Below are 16,825 nucleotides of genomic sequence, written 5' to 3' on the forward strand. Positions count from 1 at the left end.
AATAATTAGTGATGGAGTTTCTTTCTCTTGTAACTAGATTTGAGATTTCTCAGATTGAGACCTTTTGACAAATGGCATTGTGTCCCTTTTTCATTTAGACATTCCTGGGAAGCGCAATCTGATACATAGATATGTAAGAGGAGCAGCTCTGACAGTTGGCTTAGCCTGACTACAGCAGTTGCAGCCATGATCGTTTATGCACATGCATCAGAAGAAAAGTGTGGGTCAATAGGACCTCTCCCCCCTAGAGGAACAAGACCGGCCATCTGCTGTTGGCCACAGCTCTCACACACTCCCCAAGCACACATACACGAACACATGGACACGTCCTTCCTCACTGCCATATACCCTGCCCTACCCCCAAACCTCTGTATATGCATGGCCCCCAACCACATGTCTTTTTTGCGCTCACTCTCTCTCTCTCTCTGCCGCTTTTTGCCGTCTTTCAGAGTGGGTTCAGGCTCCAAACATCAGTCATGGGTGTCTGTGTTCTCCAGATGGACTCTGGAAATCTTGACTCCCTTAGGCCACATCAAAGCTAGTGGGTAGATTTCAGCAGGAAGCTGGTATTCACTACGGTAATAACAGAAGTCGGGGTGGCTTAAGTCAAAGACTACATTGGCAAATAATTTGGCTGGAGATGCCTTTGTGTCTCTCTCTCGCTCTCCGATTGCTGTGTGTACAATCTTCGTACTCCACAGTGAAGGCGATGACTTGGAGAACTGGCCTGAGCTCCTCAGTCATTTTTTTTGCCAGAGTAATGTGCTCCTCAGTCTCCATTGTCTGAGACACAGTTGGATGTTTTTTTTAAAAACAGTTTGGAGTCACAGTGAACGAAAGGAAACTGCGTTTTTGTGGATACTGAGGTTTTTTGCCATCCAACCCAAAGCAGGAGATGTACTGGGAACTGTGGCTGAGTCAGGTCACAGCTAGTGCTGCGTTGCAGTGCATGCTGGTCCGGAACAAAGGTGGGCAAGTGTTGAATATAGATACTGGAAAGAATAGACAATATACAGCTGCATTGTTTGAGACAAGATTTCGGTTGTGTTTCCAGCCTTTGCTATGAAAGCAGAGAGCTTTTCCCATGTAGACTGTGTACCTGCCAAATTATGAAGTCTAAGAATGGGGGAAAAAGATCATTGCTTGATGAATTTCTGCCAGCTTTGTGTGTCTGTGATTAAAACATAATTGCCACTCAGTGTTTTAAATTTGACTGGACTGCTCTGGTGGAAACGCAGTGTTTTAACATGGTTTAACTAGATAAAGCTTTTTCCTTAATCTCTCAGGCTTAATTAAAATATAGTTTTTCATCAGAACCTAGTCTACCAAAAGAATTGTGAACGTCTGGGCTGTCTGTGATTGTTCTCCCATTTGCTGGTGTTAGAGTTCAGTTTTACAGCCAATATCATGTTTTTTATTCTAGGTTTTGTGTTTGTAGCATGACAGCAGTTGTGTTTTTGTTAGTTTTGCAGGCTGCTGATATTAGAAATAAAGAGCAAATCTGTTACTCGTAGGAATTTATAATTGTTGCATCAGACGCATCAGGCAAGAATTTAGATGGCCTCTTAAAAACTTGAGTCCCTTTTGTACTTCCTGTATAATGAGGTTGACTGGGATCTTCCAGGAATCATGACACTATGGTGATGATTGGACAGTAGATGGTGCGTGTTGTGTCATCTTGAACATAACCTGCATGTCTGTGGTCTCAGTGGCAGTGCTGTTGCATGGCAGGATGGTCTGTTTCAGTAAATAATTCAAAACAACCTTTAAGTGCCAACACAGTCGGTTCAAACGTTGGTTTAACAGGACAGTCTGGTTTGACAGTCAAAGTGACTTTAGTGACGCTGATCCCAGAGGAGGAAATCTGCAATGAATCAGCTAGTTCCTTTGTTAAACATTTGCCTGTACATGTATGTGGTAGCGAGAGGTGACATCATGTGTTATATCACTTCCATTTATTCTGCTGCCATCATTTTGGGGTTTTGTATTGTTTTGTTTATAAACATAAATCAGTAGTGAAATCCTATACGTTTGGAAACTACAGCCTCCAGAATAAACTCATCTGACTCTGAATATGACTGAGATTTTAGGGTTATTGCTTTCAGTTACAATCAGAGATGGGCAGTAACGCGTTACTTGTAACGCGTTACTGTAATCTGATTACTTTTTTCAAGTAACGGGTAAAGTAAGGGATTACTATTGCAAAAACGGTAATTAGATTACCGTTACTTTCCCGTAGGAACGCTGCGTTACTGCGTTACTAAAACCGTGATTTCTTTGCGAGAATGTCTCATGACAGTGACGTAAGCGAGTGCGACGTTCGTGACAACAGCTGTGTGCAGATCAACAATGGATCATATATCGAGTGCGGAGAGAGTATGAGCGTGCAGCGTTTAAAGCGTGGAAGTACTGACCTTACTTTGAGTTTGATTCCATAAAAAGTGACAAAAGCATTAGTGTCCGCTGTGCGTGGGAAGAAAACTTCTTTTTACAGTGAAAAAAACCCTAAACTTCCGAGCAAGCACCGAGTAGCTACCACGTAATGGGAAACTCAGAGAAACTCGCGGATTCTTCCACTGACCGCTGCGGCTCACCTGCACCAGGGTAAACCTCCGCCTGCTTTACAGGTGAAAATAGAGCAACAGGACCGCTGAGTCTTTGACTTTATTTATTTTCTGCTGTGTTTTACTTGCATCTATTTGAAAGAGTGAGTGTAAACACAAAAAAAATATTTTATGTGCTGGAATGTGCAGAAAATAGGTTTAAATATTAAACAAATTTCTTCCAGTCAGAGAATGGTGCATATAATTAAATTTTTGCTTGATGCATAAAGTTAAAAGATTAAAACTAATAAAACAAGTTTTAAAAAGAGACTTTTCCATTTGATTACATTTTGTATGATGGATTATGCAGAAAAAGTAGAATTGGGCTGAAAGATCTATCACTTTATAACCTATTCAGGTTGTAAATCCTGTTTTTAAAAAGTAACTAAGTAATTAATTACTTTTGAAAATAAGTAATCAATAAAGTAATGGGATTACTTTTTTGGTCAAGTAATCAGTAATTAGTTACTGATTACTTTTTTCAAGTAACTTGACCAACACTGGTTACAATCTGTGTATGTTTGAGAAAGCAATGTGAAAACCAAATTGGTTGCTTTTCTCACTAATTAAAATGTAAAATAACATTCTACAAGCATATTACATGGATTAGGCGTTGTTCTTATTTAACAAGCACATTATATATGTTTAAAGATGAAATATACAATCGGGGGTTACTCGATCACTTTTGGCACACGACTTCCATCCTCTTTATGGCAAAAACATGCATGTAGCAGCTTCTCTGTTTTCAGTTTCTTGTACTGATGTGACTTTTCTTTATCCTGCTTCCCTTCATTCCCAATCCTCTCCCACTCTTTAACCAGCTGTCCAGACATGCAGCAATGTTGGGAGCAGCTGTAGAGCATGTACGTGTTAGCTACGCATGTATTCATTTCTGTGCGTGTGTGTGTGTGTGTGTGTATGTCATTCAGCCCTTCTTTATGTGCTTTCCCCTCCCTTTGGTTTAATAGCTCCTCCTTTTTTTCCCCTTCATAAATACAAATGCACACTCCCATCTCAGATTGTACCTGGTCCACAGCAGGCCTGCTTGTGTAGCTAGAGATAAGTGAGTTAAGGAGAGTTGGCCGAGTGAAGTGATGCTTCTGAGGTGCCTGCAAGCAAGCAGCAGTTTTGAAGATGAGTGGGCTGCTTTGAGTGGCCATAAACTCCGCACAGGTTTCAGACTGGGGACTCGACCTCGAAAGACAGGTAGACGGGCAGCAGGATGGGGTCTTAGGATTATGGAAAAACCTTAGGATTTATGGGTTGCAATAAATGCTGCTGTGCTGCTTTTTGTGTTCAGTTTCTGTCAAAGAGGATTGTAAGCTGGCAAAATTCATTGAAGGTGTCAGCCAGCAGTGGAGTTGTGGTCTTGTTGTTCACCTGTGTGAATCAAATCTCTCTGATAATCATAGTAATGTGATGTCTTTTCTTTTGCTTGTCCTTTCTTACCAGAAGCTCTGACAGAGGCGGTGCGCTGGAGCTCCAAGGAGAACCTTCTGGGCGCGACCGAGAGCGACCCTAACCTCTTTGTTGCACTTTATGACTTTGTTGCTAGTGGAGACAACACACTCAGCATCACCAAAGGTAAACCCAAGTCTGAATTTGGAGGGGTAAAAATTGAATAACCTCTTTAGATGGTTCATACTTTCTTACTAACTCTCTCACTGCCACAACCTCTGGTTTCACAAAAACTTCATTCTTTCTGTGCATCATCGCTAAACATTGTTGTCTGGTTACAACTGAGCGCTTGAGATTTTTTTCCACATCATTGATCATTATACCCACACCTTTCTAAACAGCACATGTTGCAACAGGGCGCAGGGATCAAGTTAGCACCACCTGGAAAGGTGTCGTTCAGTTATTCCAAAGGAATGTTCTGTGTCAACAGAGCTTATCTCATGACATCATCAATAACCTGATCCTCAGACACCCACACGTGACCAGCTGAGGTTTTATGTGCTATAGTTTCCACACTGAATAATACCTGAACCACCAGTGATGCTCATGCTTTGCCATAATTACAAATATCTTATTCGCTCTGCCTCTTAATGCACACACTCTTTTAGTCCAGACCTCTTTTCTCTCATTCAGCAGCACTTAACCACTCATCCAGTTCTCCCCTGGGCAATAAGCTTAAAATATCCTCATAATATTTTTCAGACATCCAGGCTTCTGTCACCATCCAGTCTAATGTGTTTAATGTGGCAGCGCGTTAATTATCCATCGTTTTAAGACTTCCATGGCAGCTGCCTGGGATGGAAATGATGTTTAGACCCTGACTCATGGAGTAAATCTGAGATTCCTGCCCACATGCATGCACATGTGCGCTCCCAGGCTCCACTTCTCTCTTGCTATCTGTCCCACTCTTTGCTCTGTTGCATGGAAAACACCCAGCGGGCCTTTAATGTTGTGTTAATATGAAATCGGCTTGACTGTAATAATAACAGGTGGACGAGCGCAGCAGGCGGACGCCGGTCACAGAAGGGGTCTTAACAGGCCATGTCTGGGGCTAATCATTGTCTCTTCTCTGTGCCAGACCTGACTAGGCTAGGCCAGACCAAAGCCCTGCTTCAGGCACATGTGGCTCCCAGTGTGAGGCAGCAAGACAGTCAGTGTTTCCACTCCCACAAAACCTAAGGGCACACAAGGCAGACACAGAGGAGACCAGTGGATTGGTGGGCTGGATATGGATAACCATCTTTGTTTAATGTAGTTGTCCAGATTGCTAGTACACTGTTTAGTTTTACGAGCTAGCCCTGTAGCACTGGTTAGTTGAATGTTAATATGGCTCTAACAGCACTCACTGTAGCTATTTTAGTTAAGTGTTTATTGGACTGTAGTGCTTAATATGAACAGCCTATTACAGAATCATTGTATCTGCTATTTCTCAAAGTTTAAACGAACTAATGATAGCCCAACACTATGTTCAATCAACTTTAAGCCTGTGTTTAAAAAATGACCGCAGCAGTGCAGGAGGCAGCAGGGTCGTCTTGCAGTAATGTTCCTGTTTTGCCAAAGCAAAGAGTCAGAACAGTCTGTGTGTTTCTATCCTGCAAGCTGTGATAGAAGATAAGCTTTGCAAAATCTTGTTTGTGAGTTTTATAAACTTCTGTCCACTTTCATCTGCTTCTCCATTCGACCTCCTGCTTCCAATTTTATTGCACCAATAAAGCCCCTCGCTTTATTTTAATGCCCCCTACAGACCAACACAGTCCGTCATGATGAAAGATGCTGAAAGGTTAATGGATTAGTGAGTAAACTTGGCGTTTTAGTGGAGGGTGAGTGTAAAAGACGGATAGCCTTAATATCTTCTTCCTTTTATTTTCTTCTACAATCACACCTAACCTACATCTACCCTCTTTTTTTCCACACTAAGCTATTTTCTTTTCCTAAACCTCTGTCCCACTGGCAAGTCTGATCACCGCTCCTTTCAGTGTTTTGTTGTGCCTCCCTGTTAAAGTATCCAGCACATCAGCCTCTCCGCTCCCTCTCTCGCGCTGACGTCAGAGGCAGACAGATAGAGACAACACACCAAGTCAGTACAGGCCTAGTTGTGCCTGGCCCTCTGTGACAGATATGATGTGCACCCAACCCTTTTATTGTTCCATCGCTTTTGATGTAATTTCACTGAGGGGCGAGTCATGCCCATGAAACCTCTTCTTTCTGTTTGCTGTAAGACTTGGATAACAGGTCAATGTAGTGACTATTTGAACTAGTTGTCTTTCATGTTGTGTAACAAAACAGACAACAAATCAATTAAAACAGGATTGTCTAGATACCGATAAGCTGACTACTCCTTCGTTATAATCTGCACCTTTTAATATGTTTGCACAACCCACTCCTTCTGTGTTCAGGTGAGAAGCTGCGTGTGCTGGGCTACAACCAGAATGGAGAGTGGAGTGAAGTGAGGTCTAAAAACGGTCAGGGATGGGTTCCCTCCAACTACATCACACCGGTCAACAGCCTGGAGAAGCATAGCTGGTACCACGGGCCCGTTTCCCGCAGCGCTGCAGAGTATCTGCTCTCATCACTTATCAATGGCAGTTTTCTGGTGCGAGAAAGCGAGAGCAGCCCCGGACAGCTGTCCATATCTCTGCGCTATGAGGGCAGAGTGTACCACTACCGGATCAACACAGCCACGGATGGAAAGGTAGAAGGATTGGGTTTAAATTATTAAACGGGCTCACTAGAGTGATGTTTTCTGGACAGACTCGGTCTGTTCATAATCTTGACTTTTTGACTTCATGCTTCCTCCCCATCAGGTGTACGTAACATCCGAAAGCCGATTCGCCACTCTGGCCGAGCTGGTCCATCACCACTCCACTGTACCTGATGGTCTGGTCACCACGCTGCACTACCCTGCACCCAAATGTAACAAGCCTACAGTGTACGGTGTGTCACCCATCCATGACAAGTGGGAGATGGAGCGCACAGACATCACCATGAAGCACAAGCTGGGAGGAGGCCAGTATGGGGAGGTGTATGTCGGAGTGTGGAAAAAGTACAACCTCACTGTGGCTGTCAAAACACTAAAGGTGCGTAGAGTTATTTCTACATGTTGATTATTTGTTTATCTGAGATTGCAGCTGTAAAGTGTCACATTTTCATATTTGCAGCTGTGAATTATAGGGCATGACCCAAAAAATGATCACAGATCACCACCTGCAGGTGGACAGTGGTATTACATGTGATTAAGCCTATTGTTGCTGCACCATTTCCCATTTCTGTCCAACCCACTGATTTTAACAAAAATGTTTTCTTTTGTTTCTATTTGTGCAATGACAGGAAGACACCATGGAAGTAGAGGAGTTTTTGAAGGAGGCAGCAGTTATGAAAGAGGTTAAACACCCAAACCTCGTCCAGCTGCTGGGTCAGTATTGATGAATGCTGCTAAACCTTTTTTTTTTTTTTTTTTCCATTTTGAGTATAACTTTAAATTTTCCGTGCCTTTTTAAAACATACTTGTTCACGTTTCCTTCAGTATTTATTTTAAACCAGTCTGTCCCCCACAGGTGTGTGTACGTTAGAGCCTCCATTCTACATTGTGACCGAGTATATGCCACATGGCAACCTACTGGACTACTTGAGAGAGTGTGAACGCGATGAGGTGAATGCTGTTGCGCTGCTATACATGGCAACGCAGATCTCCTCTGCCATGGAGTATCTGGAGAAAAAGAACTTTATACACAGGTAAGGTGTGTGTGTGTGTGTGTTTATGCTGCTTCTTTTACTTGTATAATATTTCACTTGTCTTTTTCTAAATGTCCAATTTTGTTGTTTTCTTTACCTCTCAGGGATCTCGCAGCAAGGAACTGCCTGGTCGGTGAAAATCATGTCGTGAAGGTTGCCGATTTCGGCCTGAGCCGGTTGATGACCGGTGACACCTACACCGCCCACGCTGGGGCCAAGTTCCCCATCAAATGGACCGCACCGGAGAGCCTTGCCTACAACACCTTCTCCATCAAGTCTGATGTCTGGGGTGAGCAGTGCAGCTTTTCCAGCATCGTTTTGCCATCTTGAATTAATTTTCGGTGTGCTCATCTTTGATCCTCTGAACTCGTTTCTCCGACAGCTTTTGGAGTGCTACTTTGGGAAATTGCCACTTATGGCATGTCTCCCTACCCGGGTATCGATTTGTCTCAGGTCTACGATCTCTTGGAGAAAGGCTATCGCATGGAGCAACCTGAGGGATGCCCGCCCAAAGTTTATGAGCTGATGAGGGCATGTGAGTGCATGTTTTTTTACCTGCCTGTTGCTGCACCACATTTCAGAGACACGCAGGGAGTGCTTGTCTGTACATGTTTGAATGAAGTGAAACAGTAATTATGTGTAAATTTGCATAGCGTCTTTCAAGAAATACAAAAGAGTATAAATAAACCCAAGTAAACAAAGATTGACGGCTTGATAACCGATTTGAAGTCGAATGCTATTGTCTCATTGCTTTCATGTATAAAACCTTTCTCGTCTTTCTGTTTGTGTCATGCCGTTAGGCTGGCAGTGGAGCCCGTTGGATCGACCTTCGTTTGCAGAGATCCACCAAGCCTTCGAAACGATGTTTCACGGCTCGAGCATTTCTGAAGGTACAGGAACGTGCAGCTTATGACATGTAGCCTCTAAACCTGCCTTCACTGTGACTCTGAAATACCTGCACTGACTTGGCTGATCATGCAAACTGGGTCTTATTTCGCCTACTGACCTTTAGTAACACAGCTTTAGGTAATTCAGTTAAATATGTGAGAGTAGAGAAAGAACAAGTGAACATGTACAAACAGGAGTTTAACAAACTGTGGAATCTTTTTTTCACTCTCCTATATTCAGGTTTAATTGGTCAGTAAACGAGCAGCGTGTACTTTGCTGGATTAGAGTAGTAAATGCCTCTCAGCTGAATGCTTTTTTTCTTCTTTGCACATTGCAGAGGTGGCAGAGGAGCTCTGCAAGACAGCATCCTCTGATCACAGCGGACCGCTGCAGTCTTTCAGTCATGATATGCCCCTGTTGCCTTCCAAATCTCGCCCACTCCACAAGCACACAGAAAACAAGGAAAACATCGAGGGTGGACTGGACGGCCGCACCGACCACTGCACGCACGGTCACTCAGGTACAGCCAGCCGTGCCCATGTCACTACCAACCAGTCGGGTGCCTCACTTTATGATTCTGCAGGTACGCCGGAGGACACTGATTCGGAGAGTCAGCTGCAGCGACGTCGGGCCCGCCGTCTCAAAAGAATGGCTGTCATTTTCCCCGACAGCTGATCGATCACCATCTGACATCTGTCATTCATTTGGCCGACCAGCATGCATGCATTCATTGGTCAGCATATTTATGTCTAACTGCCTGATCAATTTTTCATAAGCACTTACTTTTAAGTATGTTTTTTTTAATCACCCATGAAGCTTGCACACACTAAATAAGCATAAAAACCCCACAAACGAATAAATATTCAACAATGAAATAATAAAAGGAATACAGAATGAGTGCGCTCTGTACACGGGGGTTAAAATGACGTTCTCGTCTCTCACGATCACAGAACAGCTCGTTTTTAGTCTGTTATCCTCAGACTGTTGTGAGCGCTTTTGTCCTGCCTGAGATTTAACAGCATTACAGCCTCACTCTGCAAGTTTCCTGTACAGCTGCATTTTTTAATTGCATTAAAATCGAATGTTTTCAGCATCCTCAAGTAAAAAGACACCAGCACTCAAACTCCTCTAATACAATAACCTGTCTTTATGTTCAAATAAATAATTGCATCTTCACTGTGACACAGTCATCATCTGATTAACATAAGCTTTTGTTTATTTTCTCTTGGTCTGTTTGTGCCATTAATATTATTCCTCCAATTAATACTTGATGATACATCAATACTTCACTGTTCACTCACTAATATTAAATGTACATAACATTGTATCTTATTTTAAGTTATTACTCATTTATTTGCTTTATGTTGGGTTTTTGTGTGTTTGTCTCGTGTGTAAAATGGTTTGTCAACCCTTCGCCTCCGTGTACCTTTCTTCACCTCCTTACGTGACTGTCAGTTTTGTCCTGACGTGGTCGTACTTCACTAAAACAAGGTGTGAATAAATATTTTGGTTCACTGAAATAAAAATCATTTCCATGTGCTGGGGGGAGGGCGTTGATGCCTCTGTTTACCTGTGTCTGTTAACTAATACAGGAACTAAGTGGAGCAACCACAGGAAGTTAAGTGTAAATGAACTGAAAGAAAACCAAATATGCTTCCAAATATCCTTCTCTCACCCCAACCGGTCGCAGCAGATGGCCGCCCCTCCCTGAGCCTGGTTCTGCCGGAGGTTTCTTCCTGTTAAAAGGGAGTTTTTCCTTCCCACTGTCGCCAAAGTGCTTGCTCATAGGGGGTCATATGATTGTTGGGTTTTTCTCTGTATCTATGAAGCGCCTTGAGGCGACTTTTGTTGTGATTTGGCGCTATATAAATAAAATTGAATTGAATTGAATTGAATGCTTCTATAATAAGTCTTTAGGGCTTTGGTCCATGAACTTGTGTATTCACCAATAAAGAAAGAAGAAGTGTCAATGAGTTTTTGTTGCACAATAAACAGCAAAACTAAAGTCCACTAAATCCCCATTTTGGTTCATCACTGGTATCGTGAAAGTGCCCATAAGGAAATAATCAGTGCACAAACATTGAATGAACATCTTGAGTCTCAGCATTTCCTCTTTCTCTGTTTTATTTTTGAATGTTCCTAAAGATAAGGAACTGTGTGTCTGAGGTTTATTGCTTTCCTATCTGTTGCTTCACATCACAGGTTTTCTAAATGTAATGAAAAAGCGTTTGCAGCTTCCTCTTTCATTCGTTTCACTTCATCTGCTTGTTTGGTGAAGCTGCCCGGCGTTCTGTGCCGATTCAAAGGTCAGCAGAAGTGTAACACAATTGCAGCTTCCTCTTTGAGCGTAGTGACACAGCAGCTTTCCATGTTAGAGAAGTTGTGCAGTTTCTGTTGTTGTTCAGTCCCTGAAGTGTGTTCATTATCTTTTAAAACAGCAGCTTGTGAATCGTTGAATTACTGTGTGCTTTTCCTTGACTGGCACGGGCTCAAAAACAAGTCTGTTCACCTTCTTCGAATGCTTTTTCTCAGATTGTGAATCCCAAAGGAGGAGATACAGGATGAGGGAACAGCTCATCTTATTACAGCAGCATCAGCTGCCTGACATGAGTGACATTGATGTATAGATGAGCGAGCCAAAAAGCAGTTATTCATTATGTCTCTTTTAAGCTATTAAGCAAGCTTTTAACAGATATTTGTGCTCCTACTGAGTTCAGTCGGTCTGTTGTATGATTGTGATTCCTCCTCTTCCTCTTTTCTTTCCAGGTTGGGCGTCATCTTTGTTCGGAGGGGACGGCCGATCAGGCAGCTCCCCAGCCCTCCCCAGAAAGCAACAGTCAAGAGATAAATCTCCCAGCAGCCTTTTAGAGGATGCACAGGATGTGGGCACATTTACACGAGACCGCAAGACTGGCTTCTTTAGCTCATTTATCAAAAAGAAATCTTCCTCTTCTTCCTCGTCACAGTCTTCTCAGCACCAACAGAACCTTCCGATGCCACCCAAGAGAAGCAGTTCCTTCCGGGAGATGGAGACACAACCTCACAAAAAGTACGAGCCTACACCCGATTTCAGTGCTCCTCCTCCCCTGCCCCAGTCAGACAGTTTAGGGGGCTTCTCTGCGTCTCCTTCCCACTCACATGGGGAACCTATCCAGGCACAGTCTCGCTGCTGCGGGGCAGCTTTTGGACAGAAACCCTCTGGGGGAGGCTTTGGTTCACAGGTGACAAGTGTTAGCAGTTGGAGTGGGCTGGCTGGCTTTTTTACCCCTAGACTCATTAAAAAGACCCTGGGGCTACGGACAGGAAAGACGTGCTCCGCAGACGAGGGTGGAAATATAGTTGGTGGGCCTAAACCTTTCCCTAGGTCCAATTCTACCTCCTCAATGTCAGCTGGGCTGCCTGATTTGGAGCGCATGGCTCTGACGTTACCCAGGAACCGCAGTGCTAAACCGCCTCTGGAGAGGACTGCCTCAACAACCTCTCAGCCAGAGAACGGGGCTGCACGACCGTCAGAAACTCTGCTGAGGAGGATGGATGAGGGGACTGCACAGATCAGGGAAAGGCCCAAAGCCAAGCTACTACCCCGGGGCACTGCTGTAGGGGTGAGGGCACCGGGGGTCGGGGGGGAAGTTGGGGATTCGGACAGCCTGTCCCGAGTCCGGGAGGGTAGAGAGGAGAGTGGAGGACTGGACAGACAGCAGAGTTGGACATCTCCCTCCAAGTCCTCTGGCTTGAGCATGTCATCAGCTGCAGCAGGTGGGCCGACTCACAACCACAAAGTCCCAGTCCTGATCTCTCCCACACTGAAGCACAGCCCAGGTGACGTGCACCTGGTCGGGCTAGACTCTCAGGGGAACCGCTTTAAACTGCTGTCTGAGCACCAAGCAGACCGAGACAAGCCACGCCTCGTCAAACCCAAGTGTGCGCCGCCGCCTCCCCCTACTCTGCGCAGTCTGCAACACTCCTACAGCGGCGACGGAGAAGAGCAAGTCGGAGGAATGCCCGTGGAAGTAAATGGGGACACATTAAAAGGTCAAAGGTCAGGGCGAATGTCAGGAGGAATGATGACAGGCAGACCATCAGTGCCACCACCGCAAGTGCCTCCAGCTTCTTCCTTTTCTTCTTCTTGCTCTGCCACCACAAACACAACCCCTACTAAAATGGCCAATGGGGCGACCACCACTGCCCCCTCGCACACAGCACTGTCTGCTGGTTCCAAAGTGGCACTGCGGCGAACTAGGCAGCAAGTGGAGAGGGCGCCCTTGGAGCGGGTTAGCCGCGAGGCCTTGCTGGACTGCGCAGAATGCCTGAGCAGCGCACTCCACGCCAGCTCCGAAAGCCCCTCCAGCAGCCAGGTTCTGGACGCTGGCCATCAGCTGCTAGACTACTGCTCAGGTTATGTGGACTGCATCCCTCAGATGAGGAACAAATTTGCCTTTCGAGAGGCAGTGGGGAAGCTGGAGCTCAGCCTGCAGGAACTGAGAGCCTCTTCGTCAGGAGGTGGGGGGTTGGGTGGCGTGGGGTCCAACACTGTACTGGATAACCTACACAGCTGTATTAAAGAGATTAGTGACGTAGTGCAGAGGTAGCCACCGTGACGCCACAAATCTTCACCTCTAACTACCCAACAGATCGCTTTGATTCCTTTTTTATGTTTCAGGTTCTGTTGACAGCTTTCTGGGGACGGATCGAGACGCACCTCTGCAGTACCTCACACTATCACTACAAGAAATAACTTTTTTTTAAATTGTTTACAAATCAGTTTGATAAAATGCCAGTGTGGACACTAATTTTCCTCTAACCTGTACATATTGAGAAATAATATACCAAACTAAATTCAAGTCGCACCATAAAACGTTTCACCACAACTTTTTACGTGGCCTTGATGTAAAGGCGTCTTTGCTGCCTGAATGTCGAGTGTATCAGCTGTGTGTAGCCAGCCAACCGAGTAGGTAAAGCTCACTCTGCTTCCCCTCAATTTAAACTCAAGAATTGTTTTGCAAATATGTAAGTGTACCGTTTTCCTCTGTGTCTGGAGAACCAAGTGATCGGGAGCCATTTCGGAAACTACATTCATGTGAACTCCTTCGAGGTACGAGGGGTGGTGGGGGGGTGTTCTCATAGGCCAGTTGGACAAGTGTAAAAAGGTTATAAATAACACCCACACCTGCTTTTTCCCTTGTGTGGGGTTAAAGTCTGGTTGCTTTTCTGTTTTGTTTTGTTTTTTCAATAGTAACCGTGAAATTTCCTCATGTCCACCTAATCATAATAAAAGTTTTAGCGATTGCCTACAAAAGTAAACGTGTGCATTTCACAGATATTCCCCACAGCACTGACACATAATGAACGAACACAGAATTTGTCTTTGCTTCAGTGACTGATGTTCACACCTTAACGTAGTGCCACAAAAATGGGGAATCTCCCCAGCCCCTTAAAGCATTTCATTATTCGTGTCCAGTTATCCTCGCACGCTGCTTCGTTGTTTTGTACGATGGAGCTGAAACACGTGGAGTGAGGAAAGATAGAGCACAGGGTAGCACATGAGCAGGTGAACTGGGACAGTGTTTTTATAAGTGTCCTTGCGAGTGTGGACAGTGCTGGATTCCCTGTAGCCTTGTCATGGCCTCAGTGCCTCATTCTTCAGTGTAAGAACGCCGTGAAATGCAGAGACCTACTTTACACTAATCACACAGTACTGATCTCTCAACTAACTGCAGTATGTCTTCAGCACATGAGCAATTTGTACATTATTTGGTTCACAGAAAAATGCTTTTCAGAATGTCTATGTATGAACTTGAATTTTAAATTATTGTTGTTTGGGGTTTTTTTTAAAGCACAGACCTATTTTAAAAGAAAAGCTATGTAAATATTTGACTTCTTTCATATCCAGGAATCAAAAGATTTATCTGTGGTCACAGCATAAAAAACAATGTTTCTGACTGAAGAGATGTATTTCAAGGCCCATCCACCCAGATCTGATTATCTGCTTTATGAATGTATTCTTCTGTTCTCAACCTGGTTGAATGTTCAACTGCGTGTCTCTTTAATCTCTTAAGGTGCCATATTCTTTTTTCCATTTAACTTACTGGCCCATACTTTATTTCGATCACACTAAATAATAAGTCCAGAGATATCTGCTCTGTTTTATGAGCACAAGCAGAATTGTGTACAGCACATACACAACTTGTATTATTTTCCTTTTTGTTTGTTTACTTGCTTTGGTTCTCATATTTATGTACACTGGATACGGCCTCCATCTCATTGGTTCATTGACACATGTTCTGTACATGTAAAATTGTAAACACTGCTGCAAGTCCGTAACACTTTTAATGCCTTTCAATGGCATGTAATTTTTTTTTTTTGTGGTGCATTTCATCCTTTAATTTTTCTTCTTATTGTGCGTCAGTAAAATTGCCCTTTTTTGCCAAACGGGAGGCTTTTAGACGAGCTGATTTTTGTGCATTTAAAATAACATGAAATGAAAAATGCCACCTTTCTTCACAATTCTTGGTGCCTTTTTGTGAAACAACTTGTCCACTGCGAGGACTCACAGAATGTTCAAGTCCCTCATTAAAACTCATGCGTAGTTTCGATTTCAATGACATTGTTATAATCCTGTCACTGCACTGTCGGTTTCTGTCATTTGGAGGTTAACAGCCCGATGCCAACATGTGCTTTTTGGCCATATTGGATATTTGCCAGTTGGTGTCAGCATTTGTAATAAATGCATTAAAATTTAGAAGAGATGGGAGAAACACCCTTCAACCACGTTATGAATGTTGATATTCTATATCTTGTCCACCAGAGGGTGCTCTGCAACTTTCATGTTGGCAACACAGCATAAATAAATACATGAACAGATTACCCCAATAAATGTTAGGGAAATATTTTTAGTTCTGTGTGTCTGAAAGAAAGAATATTGGATCAACAATTGTATCAGTCGGACTCTATTTGGAAAATCTGTAACTAGTCGGGTTTATTTGTGGCTGTTAGTGCTGTTAGTCCAGTCACACAAATCTGCCTGATCTGATCACACTTCAGTCGAAAACCTTTAGAACTGACTAGCACCAGATTGGCCTTAGTTCCTCTTTACTTTGTGTGAATACGCCTTTTTAGATGGTGAAAGAAAAAATCCTGAAATCACGCATTTCTTTTCCAAACAGTTTTATTTATTTTTTATTTTTTTAAGGATTCAATCGTTGATTGTCAGCGAACTGATTTCGTACCAACTCACAAGCCTGATCTCAAGACCAATGCTGTTTAATATTTAAGCCTGACCACAACATTTTTGCTCATTCTCAGTCCTTTACATTGACTTTATTTATGTTTTTTGACTGCATTGATCCTGTAGATCTGTTTATTTTGTCTTCTCATGTCTCCCTGTTGTGGAGTACAGCTCTGAAGAACGTGCGTACGTATCAATATACCAAAGGCCGCGTCTTCAGTTGTATGAGTGCAATGTAAAATCAACACACAGACACATCGTAATGAAATATGTGAAACTAAACAGGGATGAAAAATGGCAGATGTTAACATTAACTTTTTTATTGTACAAAATATATATTTTGTGTTTTGTTTTTTTTATTTAAAGCTCACATTATATTACTGTGAAGTTTTGCTTATCAGTGTTAAGCCTATTGTAAATAATAAAGATATTGATGAATATTGTTTGGTTTGTGGTTTATTTGCAGTAAATTTCAAGTGGTGCAGACGATGTTTGCCAAGTGTTGCTAATATGATGGTTGACTCCAGGTATATAAACTCATCGAGCTTCACTACCTCTACTCTTTCCATGTTTATCGTTCACCCTTTCTCCCTCTCATTCACACACATCTTCTATCTCACTCACACTGACTTTATTCTCTCTTCTCTCCAGAGCATGCCTCCACCTCTCTAGGCTCTCTGCCACCTACTCCCTACCCTTACTAACGTTGTCTGCACACATCATAGTCCACAGAGACTCCTGTCTGACCCTGGGGCATTTTGTATGTCCCTCACGATTTCCCATTGTCACCCCCACCCTTCTGCAGCACCCATGCACTGTTCTATTTTTGGTGTGCCACCCCAATATTTTAAGTGGCCCCCATATGGCCACCCCTATGAAAAAATTCTGGATGCGCCCCTGGTCTGGCACGTCCATCACC

The 16,825-nt window shown here is 43.5% G+C and overlaps 1 protein-coding gene across 4 annotated transcripts in view; it reads left to right on the plus strand.

Annotated features, from left to right (window-relative positions):
- abl2 (c-abl oncogene 2, non-receptor tyrosine kinase) overlaps nucleotides 1-16,349 on the plus strand; it is a 29,645-nt gene extending 13,296 nt beyond the window's left edge. Inside the window, exons 1-11 of one of the 4 annotated variants that reach the window (XM_084920417.1) lie at nucleotides 3,262-3,809; nucleotides 4,059-4,187; nucleotides 6,458-6,753; nucleotides 6,866-7,138; nucleotides 7,389-7,473; nucleotides 7,616-7,793; nucleotides 7,898-8,082; nucleotides 8,176-8,328; nucleotides 8,594-8,683; nucleotides 9,019-9,201; nucleotides 11,448-16,349. In XM_084920417.1, the coding sequence (XP_084776543.1) occupies nucleotides 3,698-3,809; nucleotides 4,059-4,187; nucleotides 6,458-6,753; nucleotides 6,866-7,138; nucleotides 7,389-7,473; nucleotides 7,616-7,793; nucleotides 7,898-8,082; nucleotides 8,176-8,328; nucleotides 8,594-8,683; nucleotides 9,019-9,201; nucleotides 11,448-13,270 (3,507 nt within the window). In that variant the 5' untranslated portion in view covers nucleotides 3,262-3,697 and the 3' untranslated portion in view covers nucleotides 13,271-16,349. Of the gene's footprint in view, nucleotides 1-3,261; nucleotides 3,810-4,055; nucleotides 4,188-6,457; nucleotides 6,754-6,865; nucleotides 7,139-7,388; nucleotides 7,474-7,615; nucleotides 7,794-7,897; nucleotides 8,083-8,175; nucleotides 8,329-8,593; nucleotides 8,684-9,018; nucleotides 9,202-11,447 lie in introns of those variants that run through there. The other 3 variants (XM_084920416.1, XM_084920413.1, XM_084920414.1) reach the window with 3 other exon arrangements.
- Nucleotides 16,350-16,825: the final 476 nt, after the last annotated feature.

Source organism: Perissodus microlepis, chromosome 23, assembly GCF_051167445.1.
Source record: "Perissodus microlepis isolate ML-2025 ecotype Zambia chromosome 23, ASM5116744v1, whole genome shotgun sequence".
NCBI classification, from domain to species: domain Eukaryota; kingdom Metazoa; phylum Chordata; class Actinopteri; order Cichliformes; family Cichlidae; genus Perissodus; species Perissodus microlepis.